Source organism: Lepidochelys kempii, chromosome 7, assembly GCF_965140285.1.
Source record: "Lepidochelys kempii isolate rLepKem1 chromosome 7, rLepKem1.hap1, whole genome shotgun sequence".
Lineage (NCBI taxonomy): Eukaryota > Metazoa > Chordata > Testudines > Cheloniidae > Lepidochelys > Lepidochelys kempii.
In genome coordinates this window covers 112,765,997-112,790,120 of record NC_136386.1, presented here as the reverse complement: position 1 = coordinate 112,790,120, position 24,124 = coordinate 112,765,997, and the positions used below count along the sequence as shown (strand labels likewise).

The 24,124-nt window shown below is 41.6% G+C and overlaps 1 protein-coding gene across 11 annotated transcripts in view; it reads left to right on the top strand.

The window, feature by feature from the left end:
- The window catches only part of ATRNL1 (attractin like 1), a 1,086,620-nt gene that overhangs the window by 122,668 nt on the left and 939,828 nt on the right, over nucleotides 1-24,124 (top strand). For all 11 annotated transcript variants that reach the window (XM_073354269.2, XM_073354267.2, XM_073354264.2 and 8 more), the window contains exons 7-8: nucleotides 9,994-10,168; nucleotides 20,508-20,595. In XM_073354269.2, the coding sequence (XP_073210370.2) occupies nucleotides 9,994-10,168; nucleotides 20,508-20,595 (263 nt within the window). The remainder of the gene's footprint in view (nucleotides 1-9,993; nucleotides 10,169-20,507; nucleotides 20,596-24,124) is intronic.

Sequence of the window (24,124 nt, the reverse complement as noted above, 5' to 3'; positions counted from 1 at the left end):
TATGTGGCATTTGTCAGCACTACCTTTGACCCATATTACTAAGTCTTGGTACGGAAATAGGACAAATATTCTACCATGGAAAAGCATCTGCTCTTTAAGTGATGTTACAATAAAAATCCATGTAATTGTATCTCTTTATTGTTTATAAATTCCTTACATATACAGTCTGACACCTAAGTTGTATTCATGGCTTTAGATTTAGGTTAGTAAAATGTAATGGTTGTAAGAAAGTTATTATGCATGAGATTTTATTTTAATTGTTGATCATGTGAATGATATTGTAGGTTTCATGTACTTACAAGCTTTGGGTGTTGAACTTCATATTCTTTTAAAAACCATTTTGTCACAATCATTTTACTGTTATGTACAGTGAGATTTATGTACTGAACACCTTAATTGAATTTAATTGTTTTTTATCTGTCTTTACAAACTGAAGTATGGTTCAGAATAACTAGTGTATCATTTGTTTTTCTTAAATTATGTTAACTACTAATTTTCACTATTACTGGTTTGTGTATTTTGTTCAGTGTTTGCCACTTGGTGTCACTGTTTACCACTATATTTCTTAGCCACAGTGGTAAAACTAATAAAAGATGGAAATGTACTTTAGTTATATGACTCTGGGCCTTGACTCAGCAAATCACTTAATGCATGCTGAACTTTAATCATGGAAGGCCTTCTCTAATCAATTAAGCACATAAACATTGGTTTAACTTTAAGCACCTGAGTAGTCCCATTAATTTCTGTATTAAAGTTAAGAATGTTCTGAAGTTCTTTGCTGAAACAGAGTCCAGGTGAGGTTAAACTTCTGTTAGACTATGTATACTAATGCATAAAATATAATTTATTAGAATTGTTTGCACTTTCCTTAGAACCCATGCCAATACCATTTATCTTTTCTGGCCACAAAATAAGAGGAAAGATACTAATTGAGTTTCAGCATTTAAAACTAGAGTGTAATTTGTGTACAAGCAAACATGATCTGTTTGTTATTTAGGAAGTAAACTTGACAGTTTATGTGCAGCTGAGGACAATATACAGATGATGTTGCCTTGGCAATTGTGTGTGAGTTTCTAATCCTAATGAGTCTTTCAATAACCTATACACTTTCTCAGTTTTTCCATAGAGAATAATATAATATGTTTAGATCATTTACTTGTAATAATTACCTTCTATAAAATATTAAGGAGGTTATTTTAAGGGGAAAATTTCATATTAATATTGGGCAGAGCTGAAGTTTCAGATTGATGGGGTGAAGAGGCATCACCTCGTTCCCAGTACATAATGAGTTAATTCCAGTTTCCTCCTTCTTTCTCCTTTGGCAAGTGTTAAAGAGAAGGGCTGTAAGAAGGCTGCGTGAGAGACAGAGGGATGGGAATGTCTGTGGATTGGGCAGTCTTTTATTTTTCATGAAATGATAGGGTTGGAAGGGACTGCATGGGTTATCTAGTGTAACCCCCTGCCAAGATACAGGATTTGTTGTGTCTAAATCATCCAAGGCAGATGGCTATCCATCCTCCTTTTGAAAACCTCTAGTGAAGGAGCTTCTACAACCAGCCTAGGCAGTCTGTTCCTGTCATAACCATACAGCTAAGGGTAGCCTGGAATTCCTCCTTACCTGTAAGGGGTTAAGAAGCTCAAATAAGCTGGTTGGCACCTGACCAAAAGGACCAATGGGGAAAGAAGATACTTTCAAATCTTGTGGGGGTGGAGGGGAAGGCTTTGTTTTGTGTGTTCTCTTGGGAAGCAGAGAAGCATCAGGTCAGAAAACTCCTCCTATAAACCATCTTAAAAGTCTCTCATATTACAAAAATTGTAAGTAAAAGCTAGGCAAGGCGTGTTAGATTATCTTTTGTTCTGCTTGTGAATTTTTCCTTTGCTGGAGGGAGGTTTCTTCCTGTTTTTTTGTAACTTTGAGGAAGTTCTGCTGCGTTTTTGAATCTTTAGTTACCTGTAAAGTTATTTTCCATCCTGATTTTACACTGGTGATTTTTACCTTTTTTAAAATAAAATCCTTCTAAGAACCTGAGTGATTTTTCTATTGTCCTGAGACCCAGGGGTTTGGGTCTGTGATTACTTTGTAACCAATTGGTTAGGATATTATTATCAAGCCTCCCCAGGAAAGGGGGTATAAGGGCTTGAGGGGATATTTTGTGGGAATAGGAACTCCAAGTTGTCCTTTCCCTGATTCTTTGTTAAATCACTTTGTGGTGGCAGCGTACTTTCCAAGGGCAAAGAATTTGTGCCTTGGGGAAGTTTCTACCTAAGCTGGTAGAAATAAGCTTAGGGGCTCTTTCATGTGGGTCCCCACATCTGTACCCTAGAGCTCAGAGTGGGGAGGGAACCCTGACATGGTGGCAGTGCGGTGGGATCATTTTGAACCAAAAGCACAGCAGGATTTTAAAAGGACAATTTTTCCCCCCCTTTTGGCTGCTTGGAAAGCAGGGAGGTGCGTGTTTTTTTTTTTTTTTTTTTTTTTTCGGAAGCTGTGAGCAGCTGGAGTTTTTTTTCTCTGCCTGAGGGCAGGGTAGTTAACCTCCTGCAGGGGAATTCACAAGTGTGGTTTTTTTTTCCCCTAGCTCTCGGGTTAGGCTAGATTAAACACAGAAAGGCTAGGATGGCTCACAGTGATGTCCAAAAGAAATTAGAATTAGCCCATTTCGAAGCTGATGAGAGACAAAAGGAACATGATAGATGGATGGAGGCAGAAAAAGCTGCCCATGAGAGAGCTATGGAGGCCCAGCGGGAGGCCCAGAAGCATGCTCAGGAGGAGCAGGAAAGAGAGAGGAAGCATGAACTGGAGTTAGAGATGGCAAAGGCTCAGCAAAATATACCAGCCAACCCTAGCAATCCTTCTCCAGGTACCGCTTCCTATCCCAGAAAGTTCCCCACCTACAAGGTAGGCCTTCTTAGAAAATTTCGAAAGGTTCTGCATTGGGTACAGCATCTCTGCAGACCGGTACATGGTAGAGCTGGGGCCGCAGCTTAGTGGACCTTTGGCAGAGGTGGCGGCTGAAATGCTTAAGGAACACATGAACGGTTATGAATTTTTTAAAAAAGCAGGCCAGAATCAGAATGGGGCTAACACCAAGCATGCCCGTTGTTGGCTCAGAGCCCTAAAGTGGAAACCGGACATGGCATTTTCCCAACATGCCTACCACATTGTAAAAAATTGGGATGCCTGGATATCAGGAGCAAGCATTAAATCTCTGGAAGATCTGTCTTTCCTAATGCAAGTGGAGCAGTTCTTAGAGGGTGTTCCTGAGGAAATAGAAAGGTACATCATAGATGGGAAGCCCAAAATGGTAATCGAGGCAGGGGAGATGGGAACCAAATGGGTGGAGGTGGCGGAAAAGAAAAAAAAAAACTAGTAGCAGTTGGAGCGGCTATCAGAAGGAGCAACCTGAGACAACACCCTATCACCGGGGGCAGCCCAAGGCCCCCAAGGAAAAACCCAAACACCTTATAGTCGCCCTACACCAGTCTCCAGCAACCCACCTCGCCCTAGTGACCAGTCAGCTGGGCGATGTTTTAAATGTAATGAGCTGGGCCATGTGAAGGCCATCTGCCCCAAGAACCCCAACAGACTGCAGTTCATTACACCGGAGTCACACCAAAGGTCCTCAATCCCAGATGCCTCCCAGGTACCCTCAGAGCAAAGGGAAACTGTGAGTGTGGGTGGGAAGAAGGTTATCGTGTGGATGGACACTGGAGCACAAGTGTCTACTTTCCACCAATCCTTAGTGGACCCCAACTTAATCAACCCAGAGGTCCAAGTGACATTTCAACCTTTCAAGTCAAACTCTTTTGACTTGCCTACAGCCGAGTTTCCTGTCTAGTACAAGGGCTGGTCAGGAATGTGAACTTTTGCAGTCTATGATGATTATCCCATTCTCATGCTCCTGGGGAAAGACTTGGCCAACCATGTGAAGCTAGCCACGAGGGTGGGAATGATCACCTGCAGCCAGGCTAAGCAGGCTCTGTTCCTGAGCCTTCAACAAGGGCCCAGTCTGTGTTACCAGAGACCCAACCAAAGCCAGTCCCAGAACTGGAATTGGCGAAGCAACCAGCACTGAGACCAGCGGTTGCAACCCCGTCTACAGCTCCAACACCAGAGGGCATCACCGAGCCTGCACTGGCAGCAGCAGCAGATAACCCTCCACAAGAGGCTCAGCCAGAGCCTGAAATACCCCATAGTGCACCAGCGGAGAGCAGTTCAGTCAGCGGAAGCAGCCCCATCACCTGCATCACTTCCAGAGGGACCAAGCCCAAGTCCAGTGAAGAACTGGACAATCCAGTGAGGAACTGATGTCTCCAGCATCAAGGGAACAGTTCCATGCCGAAGAGGAAGCAGATGAAAGCCTCCAGGAAGCTTGGACAGCAGCACGGAGCAACCCACGATCATCCTAGTGGCCATGCTGGGGTGAACAGGACCAAAGACCATTTGGGGAGGTTCTTCCACTGGGAGGCAATGGGCAAGGATATTTCTACCTTTGTCTGGTCTTGTGAGGTGTGCCAAAGAGTGGGAAAACCCCAAGACCAGGTCAAAGCCCCTCTCCAGCCACTTCCCATCATTGAGGTTCCATTTCAGCTAGTAGCTGTGGATATTCTGGGTCCTTTCCCGAAAAAGACACCCAGAGAAAAGCAGTATATACTGACTTTCATGGATTTTGCTACCCAATGGCCAGAAGCAGTAGCTCTAAGCAACACCAGGGCTAAAAGTGTGTGCCAGGCACTAACAGACATTTTTGTCAGGGTAGGTTGGCAGGGTAGGTTGCTGTTTGCCTACAGGGCTTTCCCTCATCTCAGTTTAGGGCTTTCATCTTTTGAACTTGTGTACGGCCACAAGGTTAAGGGGACATTACAGTTGGTGAAGCAGCAACGGGAGGGGTTTATGCCTTCTCCAGGAACTAACATTCTGGACTTTGTAAACAATCTACAAAACACCCTCTGAACCTCTTTAGCCCTTGCTAGCATCAGGCCTGGTATGATAAACATGCCAGAGAATGTTCCTTCAAAGTAGGGGACCAGGTCATGGTCTTGAAGGCGTTCCAGGCCCATAAAATGGAAGCGTCATGGGAAGGGCCATTTACGGTCCAGGAGTGCCTGGGAGCTGTTAACTATCTCATAGCATCCCCCACCTCAAACGTAAAGCCTAAGGTGTACCACGTTAATTCTCTAAAGCCCTTTTATTCCAGAGAATTAAGGGTTTGTCAGTTTACAGCCCAGGGAGGAGATGATGCTGAGTGGCCTGAAGATGTTTACTACGAAGGAAAAAGTGACGGTGGCGTGGAAGAGGTGAACCTCTCCATGACCCTCAGACGTATGCAGCACCAGCAGATCAAGGAGCTGTGCACTAGCTTTGTGCTGATGTTCTCAGCCACCCAGGACGGACCGAACATGCATACCACTCCATTGACACAGGTAAAGCTCACCCAATTAGAGCCCAACCCTACCAGGTGTCTCCTCAAGCCAAAACTGCTATAGAACAGGAGATCCAGGACATGCTACAGATGGGTGTAATCCACCTCTCTAACAGTGCATGGGCATCTCCAGTGGTTTTAGTTCCCAAACCAGATTGGGAAATAAGCTTTTGCGTGGACTACCATAAGCTAAATGCTGTAACTCGCCCAGACAACTATCCAGTGCCACGCACAGATGAGCTATTGGAGAAACTGGGATGTGCCCAGTTCATCTCTACCTTAGACTTAACGAAGGGGTACTGGCAAGTACCCCTGAATGAATCTGCCAAGGAAAGGTCAGCCTTCATCAGCCATGTAGGGCTGTATGAATTTAATGTGCTCCCTTTCAGGCTGCGAAGTTCACCCACCACTTTCCAAAAACTTGTAGATAGTCTCCTTGCAGGATTGGGAGAATCTGCAGTCACCTACCTTAATGTGGCCGTCTTTTCTGATTCATAGGCAGAATACCTGGAGCATCTGCAAAAAGTCTTCAAGCGCATAAGGGAGGCAGGTCTAACTGTTAAGACTAAAAAGTGTCAAATAGGCCTAAACAGAGTGACTTACCTTAGACACCAGGTGGGTCAAGGGACTATCAGTCCCCTACAGGCCAAAGTGGATGCTATCCAAAAGTGGCCTGTCCCAAAGTCAAAGAAATAGGTCCAATCCTTCTTAGGCTTGGCCAGATATTACAGGGGATTTGTACTGCACTACAGCCAAATCGCCAGCCCACTGACAGACCTAACCAAAAAGAAACCAGCCAAATGCAGTTCAGTGGACTGAAGAGTGTCAGAAGGCCTTTAACCAGCTTAAAGTGACACTCATGTCTGACCCTGTGCTAAGGTCCCCAGACTTTGACAAACCGTTCCTAGTAACCACCGATGCATCTGAGCGTCGTGTGGGAGCAGTTTTAATGTAGGAAGGACCAGATCAAGAATTCCATCCTGTCGTGTTTCTCAGCAAGAAACTGTCTGAGAGGGAGTCACTGGTCAATCAGCAAAAAGGAATGTTATGCGATTGTGTAAGCTCCGGAAAAGCTACGCCAATACGTATGGGGCCGGCGTTTCCACCTGCAAACAGACAGTGCTGTGCTGATTTCAGGAGCTTCCAACAAAGTGGCTGATGCACTCCCCTGAAAGTTTCCCAGAATCAACTGGTTAAAATTGTCCTTGAAATTTGGAAAATATGGTTAGTTTTTATATAATCAGTTAGTTTTATATATCACACTGGGAATGGGGAACCGCCTCCAATGGGAGCTTTGGGGGATGTATCTGGAGGAGCGGCCAGGGCAACACACAGACCCCTGTGTCCCCCAGATCCTGGTTGCTTCATGGAGTGGCGCAGGGGCAGGGCAGGCAGGGAGGGAGCCTGCCCTGCCCCTGGTGCGCGCTGGGCTGGAGCTGCTCTAGGTAAATGCTGGGGGGAGAGGGAGGTGCTATGGGGAGCTGGCGGGCTGCAGAAAATAACCCCGCGGGCCATGTGTTTGAGACCCCTGCATTAGATAATCATAATGATCCCCTCTTGCCTTAAATATGTATGAATCCAGTGTATTTCCTTGTGACAGAAAGTTGGGCCAGGAAACATTGTTACAGAATTATTTCATTCTTAACATTGTATCTTGACACCCACTGAATTTTGACGCATGATTTTTGCTTAATATCACAACTAAAAAGATATGCGTGGCAGATTATTGATGATGACGTAATGATGGAGTCAGTACAAGATGAAGTCTTTATGTAAGGCTTGAACCAAAACTTCAGATTTAGATCTAAGAAAGGTATTGACTGAACCATTCTGACACTTAGGTACTAGGGCAGAAAAGACACTGCAGTCTTGCAAGAGTTATTTCCTCTGCTATAAAAGCGTATTCTTTTCACTGTATGTTTAATCTATATGTATAGTTACTGATTATAGTGGCACCAGGTAGCAGTTCTATTATAAACCATAGTTTATAACTTAGCTGGAAAACTTGACATTACAGGGCACCAGCCTGAGAGCAGTTTTTTTTAAAACACCTTTTCAAAAACAGTCTATTCAGCCATTTTGGAGGTTGTACCAGAAAAACAACACACAGTTGTTGTGGGGCTTTCAAAATCCCAGCATATCATCTCTTTGATTTGTACATGTTTAGGTACAGGAAAGAGTGATCACTTGTTCAGGTAAGGGGAAAGCTCCTCACATGTTAAGTGCAGAGTTAAGTTGTTCAGCCAAAATGTTGATTGCATCATGTGCAGTAAGGGGTTGCTTTTTTCTGACACCTAGAGTAAGAATAACACAAATATTTACATAATAAACCAACATTCCTATGAGCCAACCCCTTAATGTACATATTAGATTCTCAAAATTTTATAGGTTTGTATATTTGAGTATGGTAGATATGATGGATCTGTCACGCCAGGGAGTCTAAATCCCAGCCAGGAGAAGTGAGGCAGCACAGTGCCTGGGAGGGGGAGGAGCCCATCCTGGATGCATGCTTGTATAAACTAAACTTATTGCAAGATAAAGCCCTGAAATTTTGGCATATGTTTCTCTGCTTGTACAGTAGCATGTAGAATTTTTTGTCATGGCTTAGTATAAGTAATTAAAAATGACAGGATTAATGTCTTTATTATCTGAACTTTTGTTCATATTTGTAATTCGATACGTTTCCCAACTCTAATTAGAATTGAATAACCAATCCTTTTTTCTAGATTTTTATCACAACTACACTGTGTTCATTAGAGAATCAAAACATCTTAAAGTGAAAGAAAAGGAAGAATCCAAAGAGAATTGTTAGAATCAATATTATTCAAATGTTTGAGGTTAGCATTCTTAAAAGCAAAGTTGTTTTCTGATGTTAAAAGCAGGTGGAGTTGGAAGATATTTTTCTCTAATGCCAATAGTGATCTTTACTTAATTTCTTAATCAATAGAACCCCTGTTACTTGAAACTGTTGGGGACACAGAAATGTTATGATGGAGGGCAGTCCCTGAATGCTGACATGAATGCAGGCTGCCTAGTACTAATGCACTGAATTCCTGCAAAGTCAGCCAGGTTTGGAGAAGGTAGCCAGTGGTCTAGCCATACCTCTTATCAAGAATCCTCAGGGGTCTTGTCCAGGTTCTGGGTAATTGAGGCTCTGTTCCATAACCAAATGAAGACAATTAATTGAAATAACACCACAACGTTAACATTCATTATAATTCTTTGGTTTAATAGGCTGTACTTTAAAGTAGTCTTTTTCAAGGAATTGACACCTAATTCTTAGAACTCTCAATTAGCTAAATACCCCCTCTAACTTTAAGTCTTAACACACTGGTGAACCTCCAGTTATGTCACTTTGGATGCAGACCAATTTTTTGGGAGCCAACACTGTGTTCCCATAGAAAGTGAGAGAAGTACATCAGACCACCCTTAGCAGACTTTGCCCTAGGGGTTCAGTAATTTCGTATGGCTTGGAATAAAGCTTTCTCTCCCAATTGTCCAGGTTGGAGAGACTCATCACCTTTCTCGATTTCAGCATCAGAGTGGTTTAATAATTTCACTGTCCTGGAATATATATCTGCCATCAGTTTTTACAACAAAATTTGTATTGCGTGACTTATAACACCAAAACCAGAATAGGATATCTAGGATCACCAAATAATTCATTGTTCCCTAAACAAAAAGAAAACAGTCATTCAGTATGGACAATAACTGACATAAGGTGAATAGTGCAAACTGTGCCACCTTTCTAGCAAAGCCCTAAACATACTTAATCTTGAAATATTAAAATTTTAAAGTTTCCTCTTGCCTGTAGAACATGAAATCTTTAAAAAATATATAATCTCATATCTGTGATTATAAACATCTTTTTCTGTGGGTGGTTTTAAAATACTTGTCATTCAACAACAAATTTCTCTTGCAATAAACAGCTACCAAATGTTAGAATAAGCTGTTTTTTTCCTGCTAAAACAATAGATTTCTGAGTGTTTCTCTTGGCAGCTCTATAGAATGATCTATAAAATATTTTATATTCAACTCTGTTCTTTTAAAAAAGCACTCTGTGCTGCATTTCCCTCTCAAAAACATGTGCACACTGGCAAAGACTAACATTTGTTTCCTCACATGTAACATACTATAATATGTACAGTAACATAATGTACTGAAGTGTTCTGTACTTCGATATAAAATTACCTAGGTTAGACCAAATAGCAGTATGATTTTTCTCCAGTGGTAATGTATAGTATATCCTTTGCTACCCTTTTATGACTAAATAGCAGTTGAAAATTTGGTATGTCTTCCTTTCGTTTTGTGATTCATACAGTATTTTTTCTGAGTTGAATGCGGAAATCTATCTTTTATTACTTGAGCAAATGTAACATTTTTAATGTCGGTGGCTTTCCTTGTTATCTAAATTATGCCTCAAACTGTTGTTAAACATAAAAATCAGCATACTGTCAAAATGAGCAATCTTGACATCTATAATTAAACCATTCTGATTTCTACATTGTAGAGCTTTTAATACCTTTGCTTAACAGACTATATACCTTACACATTTTTGTTTGTAAAACAGGCCCTGATTGTTCTTTGAATGTTCCTTCCACGGAGTCTTACTGGATTCTTCCAAATGTAAAGCCATTCAGTCCTTCTGTAGGTCGGGCTTCCCATAAGGCAGTTCTACATGGAAAATTTATGTGGGTGATTGGTGGATATACCTTTAACTACAGTTCATTCCAAATGGTATTGAAGTAAGTGATTCTCCCTTTGTTATTCTTTGTGAAATTGATCTTTGCTGGGCAAATAACATTCCATTGAATTACTGTCCTATGTTTGCATGAAAGCTTTATCAATCTGCTTTAAAGGAATCTTATTAATTAACATTTTCTGTGTTCTAGTCACATTTTTTTAATGGCTGAGACAATTAAAACAATGTAAACAATACTAGTTCGTGACACTGGCACTTTTTTATAACCGTTGCTGTTACTCTTTTGTGCTCTAAAATATTAGATACTTGCAGTGTGACAAAATACTCAACTTGAATGTATTGTTTGTAAATATTATACCTAGAATGCTTTTTTGCAATGTTAGTTCTACTAAAATAGACTTCTTATAATTAATGTTAATGTGTATTGATTTGATATTTTATTATTTATATAGCTTTCCAAATTTCTCTAAGAAAGATAGGTTGCTGCCCTGAAGAGCTTACAATCTAAATAGAAAAAAAATCAGACGTGGGGTGGGATAATGGATATAACATGAAAATACCTTTTTTCACCAATTTTTCCGTAGCTTTCTTTGCCCTCCTCTTCTCCCTTTTGTCATCTGTTTCCAGTCCATGCCTTCCTCCTTAGTACCTTGTGTTATATCTCTTCTTTCCTGTTCTCTTTATCCCCTTTCCATTCTTAGAAGACTTCATTACGTTAAGTGCTGAATGCCCTCAACTCCCATTGAAGTTAATGGGAATTAAGGTCAACCCCACAGGAAGCGCTCAGCACTTCACAGGATTGAACCAATACTACTTGGCTAAGAGGTAGTGGTTTACAACATGAGGATGTTAATGTGAAAAAAAGGAGTTTAATTTTTCCAACTCGTGATTTTATTTCAAGTCTTGTGATATTTGATGTTTTTCTTAAAACATCCAACTTCTGGAGTCAAGTGATTATGAGACATTTGGCATTTATTTAAAAAAATACATTTCTGGTCTGTCTGGTTGCAGAGAAAAGCTTAAAAATTTGCATCCTACAGGCTCAAAAATCTGAAAGCAAACAAAAGGAAACCCTAATATTTTAGTTTTAAAATTATTTTCTGTGGTCTGCTTCATGATTTATGAATGCTTGAGTCTGGTAATGCTGTGAAGTTAACATGAGGATTATGCTATACATTTTTGTAAACAAAACTTGGATGTAAATGAAAACTAGATTCCATACTTGTAACTTCTGTTTCTTTTGGAATCTTTTGGACTGGACGTTACTTGAAGTTTCTGCAGAGACTCTGACTTCAAAGGAGGAGGGATGGAGGAAAAATCCTATGCTGCCTCTGTTATAGTTGAATGAGTAGGTCTAAGCCATGAGTAATGTCCATCAATGGATGCCCATCTGAGAAGTTACATGAGAGTTTTTTGTAACTTGTAAGAAGATTGTAACTTGTAAGAAGAAACAAATCAAGATTTATTTTAAAATCTCATGTGAATCCCTGAGAGCTAAGTCTCAGGCAATTCTAACAACCATGTTGTCGGGTATTGAAAAGAGCTCCTCAGATTTTCTTGGATGACAGTTCAATACAGTAATGCAGAGCTGTAGAATAAAGTGGAGGACTCAGTAAAAGGATTTAAGAATTAACATATTTTTGAACTCTTTGTTTGTTTAAAGCCTGTGTGAAAATAAAGTGCACATTCTTCTTCGAGGGATGATCCCTGTTGTAGTCCACTGTGGGTTACACAAACGCACCATACGCCCAGAGTCAGAGAAATTGAAAAGAAGTGTCCATTGGTCTATGCATGTGCCCTGCCTTGCCTCATGCTTCTGTCTGAGGTGATAAAGGGCAGGGTGGAATGACTTCAGTTCCTTCTTACCACTGCATCATCTGGGTCAGAACTTTGTGTTGTCATCTCTGACACATTTTTAAATAAGGATAGTTGTACATAGTTTACCAGTTTTATAGTAGTTTTATTGTAGTTTTTATTAGTCATTACTTTTAGTACTTGGTTTACATGGACTTTGGGGGGGTTTTCAACCCACCCCCCATACCCACATGCAAGTACATCCTATGCCCAGGACTCCGGGCTTCAAACTCTGCACCTCCTGTCCACAATTCTTCTTGGTCAGCGACGACCACCAATGCTGCCTCTGGTGCCTGAGGGAAGGTCACATCGTCCCAGTCCAGGTGTAGTATTTGCCAGTCCTTTCCCAACCAGGCATGAGAAGGCCAGGCTCTTGGCCTCTGGAAGCACTTTATGGCGCTTGCCATGAGACCTCACTCGGACTTAGGCCAGGGAACCCTCCCTGTACATCAACCGGACTCAGCAAGGAGTGCACCTCCTGCTCAAATCTGCTGCTGGAGGTACCACCCCTATAAACCCCATGACAGGGACTATTTGGGTGATAAGGAAGCACATCCATAAGGATGGGACTAAATCTTCCTCCAACTCAAAGAAGATGGATGCTCCTTTCACGAGTTCAAGCCATGGGGATGAAACACTGTCTAAGTTCCATAGACACAAGAAAAAGACCCATAAACAATGGGATCCAGCGGTTCCAAGCACCATAGAATCATAGAATATCAGGGTTGGAAGGGACCCCTGAAGGTCATCTAGTCCAACCCCCTGCTCAAAGCAGGACCAATTCCCAGTTAAATCATCCCAGCCAGGGCTTTGTCAAGCCTGACCTTAAAAACCTCTAAGGAAGGAGATTCTACCACCTCCCTAGGTAACGCATTCCAGTGTTTCACCACCCTCTTAGTGAAAAAGTTTTTCCTAATATCCAATCTAAACCTCCCCCACTGCAACTTGAGACCATTACTCCTCGTTCTGTCATCTGCTACCATTGAGAACAGTCTAGAGCCATCCTCTTTGGAACCCCCTTTCAGGTAGTTGAAAGCAGCTATCAAATCCCCCCTCATTCTTCTCTTCTGCAGGCTAAACAATCCCAGCTCCCTCAGCCTCTCCTCATAACTCATGTGTTCCAGTCCCCTAATCATTTTTGTTGCCCTTCGCTGGACTCTCTCCAATTTATCCACATCCTTCTTGAAGTGTGGGGCCCAAAACTGGACACAGTACTCCAGATGAGGCCTCACCAATGTCGAATAGAGGGGAACGATCACGTCCCTCGATCTGCTCGCTAGATCCATACCGATCCATTGGCATTACCATCACCGGCATCCCACAAGATGTGGAATCATACTGTCCCAAGAAAGACCACAGCATTGGCACCGATACCCAGGAGAGAGAGAGTGCCTCTTACACTGGGGATATTGGAACAATGGCTGTGCCTCAGGATGTATTTACCTTGCCATCTTGGACTCACCCCCACTATCAGGTCTCTCAACTTCTAGAGAGATCATATCTCCATCACGGGATATCTCTCTGGTGCCAAGTTCCTCTCCTTCCGCACCAATACTCTATACTTTTCCACTAGTTCCAACAGTACTGCTACTGGAAACGGAGTCCATCTTGTCCTCTTCTGATGAATTGGAACTGGGAGAAGAATGTCATACCATTCCTATGCACCTTCACGGAGACTGTCACATCCATGTCAGCATCTACCATCTCAACTGTGTCAGAGCCATTGGTACTCCATGTTGTGGGAGCCCCCACAACCTCCCTCAGATCCAGCCTATTGACCATATTGGATACCCTGGTCACAATACCCTCCCCTCGAAACCCACACTTGCCGCAAGGGCAACTTTGCCTGCCTCACTCTTAAGAGATCCTTCTGGCAGGTGTTCGGGTCTGGTGGTAGAGGAGAACTCTTTTTAGTCCAGTGCTAGCAGTGCTGCCACAACTAGCAAGATTTCCCTCTTCATCTCTGGATGAGGCGGTGATTACAGCATCCCTTTCCCCACCGGATGACTACAGAAAATTTCAACTGCTGTGGATTGTCAGAGGGGACCTCCAAATTCCCAAGGAAGAAATTCAAGAGCTCTCCATCACAAACTGCTAGATATTTCCTCCACACCTTGGGACTGGTGAGAATTTCATTACCAATTAAGAAAGCTATTCTGGAGCCTTCTAGCACAGTGTGGCACATCCCTGCTGCATTCACAGCTACCCCTAAAGGGGCTGAAAAGTGCTACTACATTCCACGAAGAGTTCTGAGTTCCTTTTTTCTCACCCTCCTCCAAACTTCTTAGTAATGCAGGCTGAGACTGAATGGGCCAAACAACAACATCCTCGATCCACGACAGCTGAGGAAGAGGGCAAACATCTGGACCTTTCGAGAGACAAGGTATTTTCTTCTTCTAGCCTGCAATTCAGGACTGTGAATTATTAGGCCTTACTAGCCAAATATGGCTTCCTCAGTTACAGTAAATTCAAGGAATTTACTGATAGCCTGCCACAACACATTGGGCTCATTTCCAGGGGCATACTGAAGAAGGGAAGCTGGTGGCCAGAACAGCTCTCCAATTGGTGGTGGATGCAGCAGATCCCTCCTCCAGGGCCATGTCTACAGCCACAGTCGTGTAGGTAGTCTTGGCTCTATTCTTCTGGTTTCCCTAGGGAGGTACAGAACACTATTGAAGACCTTCCTTTCAGTGAATACCATCTTTTTAACCAGAAGATGGATGAATTGCTGCATACGCTCAAGGATTCCAGGGCTACCCTTCGCTTGCTGGGCATCATCTACACTCCTGAAGTGAAAATTCCACTGCCAACCACTAACTCAGTGCTACAGGTCTCCTCAATTCTACTCTGAGACCTTATGAGCCTCTGAGGGAGGTCTTGCCTCCCAGGGCCCGCCCCCCCCCCACAGGTTTTGATGTCACAGCTGCAGCCTCCAGCCAAGATATTTCTGATTAGAGCCTGAGAGCCACCAACCGCTATACCTACCACCTCACAGCCCTCCTCTTTTGCCATGCTTGGAGTACAATAACAATGGACAGATGGGTGTTGAACGTCATCCACCATTGGGATACGATCGAGTTTATCATGCTACCTCTTCCAAAGCCCCCCTCCCTGACCCCTTCAGGGACCACTCGCACAACAGCATTCTCACCCAAGAGGTGCACTCCTCCTTTCAAAGGGGAGCAATAGAACATGTTCCCCCAGAATATCAGGGAACAGGATTCTACTTAACTTACTTCCTGTAAGAAGAAATGGTGGGCCAGTCCTCAATCTCTGGCACCTCAGTTGCTTCATCCACAAGCTCAAGATTCATAGGGTCACACTGGTAGTGATAATTCCACCCCTACAGAAGGGCATGTAGTATACGGCTCTTGATATGAAGGACACTTACTTTCACATAACATTTATCTGCCCCACAGACATTTCTTGAGATTCACTTTGGGTACCCATAGTTTCTAGTACAGAGTGCTCTCATTCAGTATAGCCACCACTCCCAGAGTATTCATCAAAGTGATTTCCGTCATAGTGGCCTATGTCAGATGTTATGGTGTCTTCATGTTTCCATATTTTGATGACTGGCTCCTACTCGTAAGGCCCAGACAAGAATCCCAGGTGTCAACCTCCATGTTACTCAACCTTCTTTCTTCCCTCAGAGTCAGCATCAATGTCTAGAAATCTATCCTAGACTCCACACAGTCTTTGGACTTCACAGAAGCTACTATAAGTTCAGTCACAGCATGAGTTTACTTACCAGCAGACAGGTTCCAGGCGATGAGCAACATCATAACTCACATCATGAACTATCCATATGTACCAGCCAGGATTTGCCTGTCCCTCCTCAGCCACATGGCTTCATGTACCTACGTGATGCCCTTTGCATGACTTCACCTTTGCTGCTTCCAGACATGGCTCCAGCCCGTTTACTTGCCGAACCGCCACTCCATGGTTTCCATGCTGATAGTCCCTGACAAGGTGATATCATCCCTCTAATGGTAGGCAGGTGCACGTCACATTTGTTTAGAGGTTCCTTTTCTTCCTTTCTCCCAAGAGAAGACGATTATCGCTGATGAATCTTTGGTGGGTTGGGGGGAGGACGGGTTCACATTGACAACCACCTGGCTCAAGGAGCATGGACTCCCAGCGAATCCAGGATGCACATAAACATCCTGGAACTTTGAATTGTAAGAAAAGCATGCCGATCCTTTCTTTCCTTCATCCACTTGCATCATGTTCTTATGATGTCTGATATAGTAGGGGCACAGTCGGCCCTCCCCTCTGGCTCGGAGGGAGGTTACCCCACCTCAGTATGTCACCAGGATCGTGGCCTACTGTTGGAGGAATTAGCAGAGTAGGTGCAGGGTCCTGGCCTTTGTGACAGGGTAAATTCCAAATGGTCAAGAGGCCCTAGGCAGGGTAGAACTGGTAAGCAGTCTATGGCGCTAACCCTTAGGCAGGGGATCATTAGCAAGCAGTCTATAGCGCTAATACCTGAGGCAGGGGAGTGCTGCCACATGGCCTATGGTGGGGACATTGCCACCCTAGGGGTGGCAGGGGTAGGGGAATGCAGGCCCGCCCAACTCAACTGCATTCCAACCCAGGGCCCTAAGAGTGGCAGGGTGTCCCACCACCGGGTCAGCAGGGATCCTCCCACAACACGCTGGCGAGCTGTTAAGCCACAGCACCATCATACTAAACCCCTGGGCTACTTTCTACCAGAGTTCCAGATTCAGCTCTGTGGTCTCCAGTTCGTCTGGGTATTAGGCTGCTGGTAGTCCAACCAGCTCCAGCTCCTCCTCAGCTTCGGGCCTCTCCAGGTCCAGGCTGTCACGTGGCTCGGCTGCAGGGTCGGCGGGCAGCAGCAAACCGGATGCATCTGTTTTCTTCCCTGGCTCAGCCTCCACTGGGCTAGGAGCTCCGCCTTTTGTACCTCCTACCCCGCCTCTCAACTTCTGGTGGGAGGGCTGGGCCTGGCCGGACTCTGCCCAACTATGCGGAGAGAGTGCTCCCTCCTCCTCTGGCTCGAAGGGAGGCCACAATGCCTGACTACATCTGACAACACCACCATTGTTTTTTATATCAACAGACAGGGAGGGACGAGTTAATCTGCATTACGTGCAGAGGTGATCAATCTCTGGAATTGTTACTTTAACGACCAGATACTCTTGTCTGCAGCCTATGTTCCTGGGATGCAGCATGTATTCTCAGACTTGCTCAGACATTTTGTGATCGACCAGGATTGGGAACTTCACAATTTGGTAGTACATGACATCTTCACTCAGTGGGGGACTCCTGCCAGAGATTTATTCACTTTGCAAGTTGTCATAAATATAAAGAGAAGGGTAACCACCTTTCTGTATACAGTGCTATAAAATCCCTCCTGGCCAGAGGCAAAACCCTTTCACCTGTAACCTCGCTGGCACCTGACCCAAAATGACCAGTGAGGAGACAAGATACTTTCAAATCTGGAGGAGGGGGGGAACAAAGGGGTCTGTCTGTCTGTGTGATGCTTTTGCCGGGAACAGATCAGGAATGCAGCCTTCCAACTCCTGTTAAGTTAGTAAGTAGTCTAGTTAGAAAATGCGTTAGATTTTCTTTTGTTTAATGGCTGGTAAAATAAGCTGTGCTGGAGGGAATGTATATTCCTGTTTTTGAGTCTTTTTGTAACTTAACGTTTTGCCTAGAGGGATTCTCTATGTTTTGAATCTGATTACCATGTAAGGTATTTACCATCCTGATTTTACAGAGGTGATTCTTTTACCTTTTCTTCAATTAAAATTCTTCTTTTAAGAACCTGATTGGTTTTTCATTGTTCTTAGGATCTAAGGGCTTCAGACTGGGTTCACCTGTACAAATTGGTGAGGATTCTTATCAAGCCTTCTCCAGGAAAGGGGGTGTAGGGCTTAGAGGGATATTTTGGGGGAAGACGTCTCCAAGTGGTCTCTTTCCCTGTTCTGTAGTTAAAACGCCTGGTGGTGGCAGCATACTTTTCAAGGACAAGGCAAGGTTTGTACCTTGGGGAAGTTTTTAACCTAATCTGGTAAGAAGAAGCTTAAGGGGGGGTTTTCATGCAGGTCCCCACATCTGTACCCTAGAGTTCAGAGTGGGGAAGGAACCTTGACACAAGTGATCAGCAAATGCATAACATACTGCTCCAGGGGAGCCCTCAGCCACCAGCCCTCAGCGATGCCATCCTACATCCCTAGTAGGACCAACTCAATTGTATCTTTCTTCTGTTACCGCTTCTACCTTGAATACTGTGCAAGGTTCGATGAGACAGAGTGTTGGTGGTGGAGGAAGTGCATGAAAAAGAGAGATTAAAGAACTAAGGGGAACAATGTGTTTCTAGGACTAAAGTTAAATACTGTGGGCCAAATTCTGCTGTGAGTTACCTCAGTATATATTGGAAATAATTAAAGTCGATAAGGTTACTCTCTGTTTGTGCCTACGTCGCTCAGAGAAGAATTTGTCCCTTTTGTTTTTTCAGTACTGGTACTTAAAATGTTTAAATTAGAATATTTGTGTCATGTAATTCGGTTTTACCAAGAATGACTTTACCAAGATCACAAGGCTGCATGTGTAAAAACTTAACACTTTTCCGATGCTAGTTCCTTTTGATGCTGATGTTTGCTTGAAATAATAAGAGGATTTTGGTTCCAAAGGTGATAGTGGAAATGATTTCTTGGCTGTTTTCACAGGCAGGAAGGAAGGACTACTTAGCAACTGATGGGAGTGCTAATTAGAATCAAATGATAACTTTATTCACCTGTCTTGGCAAGAGATATATGCTTAAAACAATGGTTCAGGGTTTCTTGAAATAAATGAAAGCTGTTTGAGCAAGATAGAGGAATTTTCTTGACAAAATCAGTATATTAAAGGAATTTGGAAAATTGAATAAAAATATAGTATACATATAGCAATGTTCATCCCAAAGCATTTAACAAACTATAGGCCCAATATTTCAGTGTGATGTGACTGTTTTCTACTGCTCTGTTTGCACAAAGTAGGCCTAAAGCTGGTCCTTTAGCATCTGGTACAATTTTATATCGTCGCTATTAGGAGAGAAGCTGGAAAGCTAAGTGGCTTAAAGCTGCTTTTGTCCTAAGTGTCTCCCTCCTTCCCCATGGTTTATTGGCTGGACCGTAGAATCTGACATGATATATACAAAGTAATTGCTTCACTCCATTACTAAAATACCTCTAAGGTAGCATACCATAGCTATTTAACAGTGCACATCAGCACTGCACATCAGTTTTAGGTTGCATTAAGTTCAGGCATGGATGGTAAAATGAGGAAAGGAACTATGATTTCAGGTAACTTCTTTTTTGGATTGAAGCAAAGAATGAAGTCTCATTGCACATTGTCCATGTTCCTTCCCAACTCTGAACTCTAGGGTACAGATGTGGGGACCTGCATAAAAACCCCCTGAGCTTATTTTTACCAGCTTAGGTTAAAACTTCCCCAAGGTACAAACTATTTTACCTTTTGCCCTTGGACTTTATCGCTGCCACCACCAAGCGTCTATCAGATATATAACCGGGAAAGAGCCTGCTTGGCCTTTTCCCCCACAAATCCTCCTCAAACCCTACACCCCTGTTCTTGGGGAAGGCTTGATAAAAATCTTCACCAATTTGCATAGGTGAACACAGACCCAAACCCTTGGATCTCAAGAACAATGAAAAAAGCAATCAGGTTCTTAGAAGAAGAATTTTAATAGAAGAAAAAGTAAAAGAATCACCTCTGTAAAATCAGGATGGTAAATACCTTACAGGGTAATTAGGTTCAAAACATAGAGAATCCCTCTAGGCAAAACGTTAAGTTACAAAAAGACACAAAAACAGGAATATACATTCCATTCAGCACAGCTTATTTTCTCAGCCATTTAAACAAACAGAATCTAACGCATATCTAGCTAGATTACTTACTAAATTCTAAGACTCCATTCCTGTTCTGTCCCCAGCAAAAGCCTCACCCAGACAGACTCAGACCCTTTGATCTTCTCCCTCTTCCCAGCTTTTGAAAGTATCTTGTCTCCTCATTGGTCATTTTGGTCAGGTGCTAGTGAGATTATCCTAGCTTCTTAACCCTTTACAGGTGAAAGGGTTTTTCCTCTGGCCAGGAGGGATTTTAAAGGTGTTTACCCTTCCCTTTATATTTATGACACACCTTCTTTTTTGAAAGACATGCTGTATGTTTTAAACCATATGTTAACTATTGTAATAACACTGTAAACATACTATTGTATTTGTACGCATTTATAAACTGGATATGAATCATGAAATGCAGAGTTTGCCAAATGGGCCTTGTAATCATAATTTTATTTGTAATATATGCCTATAAAATTACATTTTTCTGATTTTTCACAATTCCATACTGGAATATTGAAGCCCAGAATAAGACAAAACATTCAGAAAAATAGGCATTTTATGTCTAGTACGTATAATGCAAGAAAATTACATGTGTTCAGAAATGTGCAAACCCAGCATTTTGTTCGAGATAATAAAATATTTACTTTTCTGTTTATCTTTTAGCTATAATTTAGACAGTAACATATGGAATGTAGTACCTGTATCAAAAGGACCTCTGCAGAGATATGGACACAGTCTTGCTTTATATCAGGTTGGGATACTTTTAATATTTCTTTTGTTCTTTTGTGCACAAAGTTAATGATCATGTATTGTGCAAATGGCAGTCTCAAATTGAAAATGTGATGAGCCATAAATTTAAAATTGTGAGGATAATTTCATTTCTAGTTTTACACTCGTGCCATAAGCTTCTTCAGTCCTTACTTAGAAAGATTATTGTACCATTTCTTAATGTAGATGGTAACTCAGTTTTCAAGCTGACCATGAGCTCAGAAAACTGAGACTGAGTAAAATAGTACAGAATAGGAGCTTATGGTTTTGTGCAATTTGAACTGTTGACATGAGAAGTACACTTTTTTGTTCATTTACTTATTTCGATTTCACTATCGTCTTGTTAGCACGTGCAGGGACATAGCTGTATTACAAAACAAAAATTGTAGTACAGTTGTATCATATACTATAAGGTAAACTGAACGGTCAGTCTTGCTGCTGTGGCAGAATCTCTGGAAAAACTGAAATAAGTCCTGGAGGTAAAAGCTGTTGTGCTACTTTCTTGAAGGTAAATTCAAAGGCTTTTTTAAATTAAAAAGCCTGTTTACATTAACAGAACACAGATGTGGAGTTTGATGTTTATAATTAAACGCAATTTTTAAAATCAGTTTTTCTTGGGCTATAGTTCGAGACATCTCCAACTTTTAAAGCACCGTAAGGCATTCAGGGAATGCAGTGTAATTCTTTAGGTAGCTTTAAATGTTAGTAATCTCATTGGCTCTTGCAGGAGAAACACAGAACCTTGACTTTAGGCCCTGATATAAAAAAGGGTTTCCAGTTCAGTTGACATAAGACAACTTCAGTAAATGTCTTTTAAATTTTTATTAAAGTCAAAACTTCTGAACCATTATCTCCTGTCATCACTGCTGTTGGACAATGTGAATTTTTTAGATAGTGACCACTCTAGTAATAGTGATTTAATAAATGCTTAAACAAATAATTTAAAGCTTCTAAATTTCACTCTACAAATACTTTTCTTAGGATGTTTCAGAGTAATCTGCGTCTGTTTTAAATGTTTTTACCGGCAATATGTAGAAAATTTTAAAAAAGCAGTAATTATTGTAATAAAAGGAACTTGTTGATAACATAGGGATCTATTTCAACCTTAGTGTGGACATACAGCTCGTGATGATGATGATAATGAGAGCTGTAGGCCCACATCTGAAAAGTATTATTCAGTGAAACCAAATCTGCAATTAGTGAACATACAAGACCAGCAGTATAAAACAGATTATTAAATAATCGATTGTTGTTCCATGAATTGTGAAAGTAGTATGGGCCAAATGAGTATTCACATGTGAGTAAGATGAAAGAATTTCAGTTGAACTATATTCAAAATGTACAGATTTTTAAAAGTCTTTCTAGGACAAATTTTGATGATTTACCTTTTGAGATCTTCAAGAAATTGAACAACAGGAACATAATGTATTGCAGAAGAGCATCATATAGTACCTAGAGGTGGCAGCTTTGAGCTGTGGACTAGTCATTGTATAACACTTTTTATTTAAGAACAAAAATATCCACAAAGAGAAGTAATTAGATTAAGATTTAAACTTGAACTCCTGAGATTTTAAAGTCTCACTCCAGAACAAAGTGAGAGCATAGGAGCCAGTGTAGCTGGATTGTGCTGCAAAGTAAATTGAAGCTATATAATTGACTGTGTGGAGAATGAAATAACTTACTGTGCCATTCCTTTAAAAGCTACTTTAGTTAAAGTTGAAGTACTGAAATTTTTTATTCTGGAGGTAAAAAGATCAGAAGATTCCCACTGGTGTATAGTTATATAAAGTGCCCTAGACATTTTTATGCATTTATAGACAGGAAAGCATGGAAGCATTCTTGCTTTTAGACCCATCTAAAGCATTACATGACATTATTTTAAACACCTCTTCTCATGACCAAACTGGCTATTAGGAAGTTGTTTGCCCCTCACTGCATGACATTGATGCACCACCATGAAGAAGACTGCACATAGTTCCAAACACCTCAATAATAGAAGGAAATCAGCAAATTTGGAAGGAATTCATAGAAGAAAAATTAAGGGCCTTGACGGAATAGTTTCTGACATGAGAGAAATAAATGTGCATATCTTTGCTAAATGATGAATAAGGGGATAAAGTTAGACAATACCATCTTTTCTTGCATACCCCTAGGCATGCAGTAAAATGCAGTTTCACAGAAAATGAATGTGGTTGGTGATATGACTTCGATTTCTAGTGATCTGGTAGTCACATTACAAAATTTGCCATCATAATTGGCACTACTGTTGGCAGCTTCAAGACAACCAAAGAATGAATTAAGATTAAATTCTGAAGGAATGATCTATCCGGAACAAGGATGAATCACATGGGTAGGGTGATGTAAGAATGATTATAGTGGTATTGCTCTTTGTGTAGACAAAGAACTTCAGTATTCAAGCCAGTCAATTTGATACTTGCAGAAACACTAAATTTACTCTCCCTACTCCAGATTATATTAATTTAACAGCTAAGGTTTTATCAAAGAGAGCAAATTCTCTTGATTGCTTTGTTTTAACTTGTTGGTATTGATGTTGAGACTGTATAGCCATTCAAATATGGTTTCACTGATTTGATCAGGAGCTGTTCCTAGAATTACAAAGGAGTAAATAGTTTCTGTATTTGCTTTAAAACCACTTAGGCAAAATTAATTTATCAGCTGGTTCATTGTGGCCATTAGATGTATGCATGCACTTGTGTAGGCTATTATAATTTACTCCAGAACACTTACGTAATGCTTCAAAGGTCTTTTCTCACTGTTCTGTTAGCCTCTGATAGCAAGATATTACCACAGGTCACATGGTTTAATTCTGTACATCTTTCGGTTACTTCCTGTACATCCACAAGCTGGTTTCATTTTGATCTGTACAGTATCTCAGAAGTGATTGAGAGCTAGATAAAATGAACCATCATACACATACTGTACAGAGGTTAGAAAAATCTCTTATTGGCACACAACTGATTTATTCAAAGTTTTTCTTCAATTCAGTAGACCTCAATCATTGATGGAATTTGTTTCTTGGTATTAAAGGCTGAGATTTTTCAAAATTCAATTGATTGTTATATTCTTATTAGTTGATTAGCATAATAGTGTTTTGGTAATCATTTCTAGGAGGCCTAAAAGCAGATAATATGTAGTTAGTACATTTTTATTTAGTTTTTGTTTTTTATTCCTTTCTATATATTTAAAATATGTGCAATTCAAATTTTAGTTCTCTGAGTGCTTGCACATGTCCATTCCAATGTAGATATTTGTGTTCCCCAAGAACAATTGCCGGAAATGTTTCCCTGAGCAATATCTTGTTGGGTCGGTTCTAGTCCCTCTGGCGTTGCACGCTCATAGTGTCAGTGTAGGGGCCTGACGACCCTGCTCTCTTTCAGTTCCTTCTTACCTCCCATGACAGTTGCTGAAACACTGGTTGCTCAGGCAATCTATTCCATTAGTGGTTCTCTCTCTAGTGTGCGCTATAAATAGACCCACCAGGCCCTGGACAT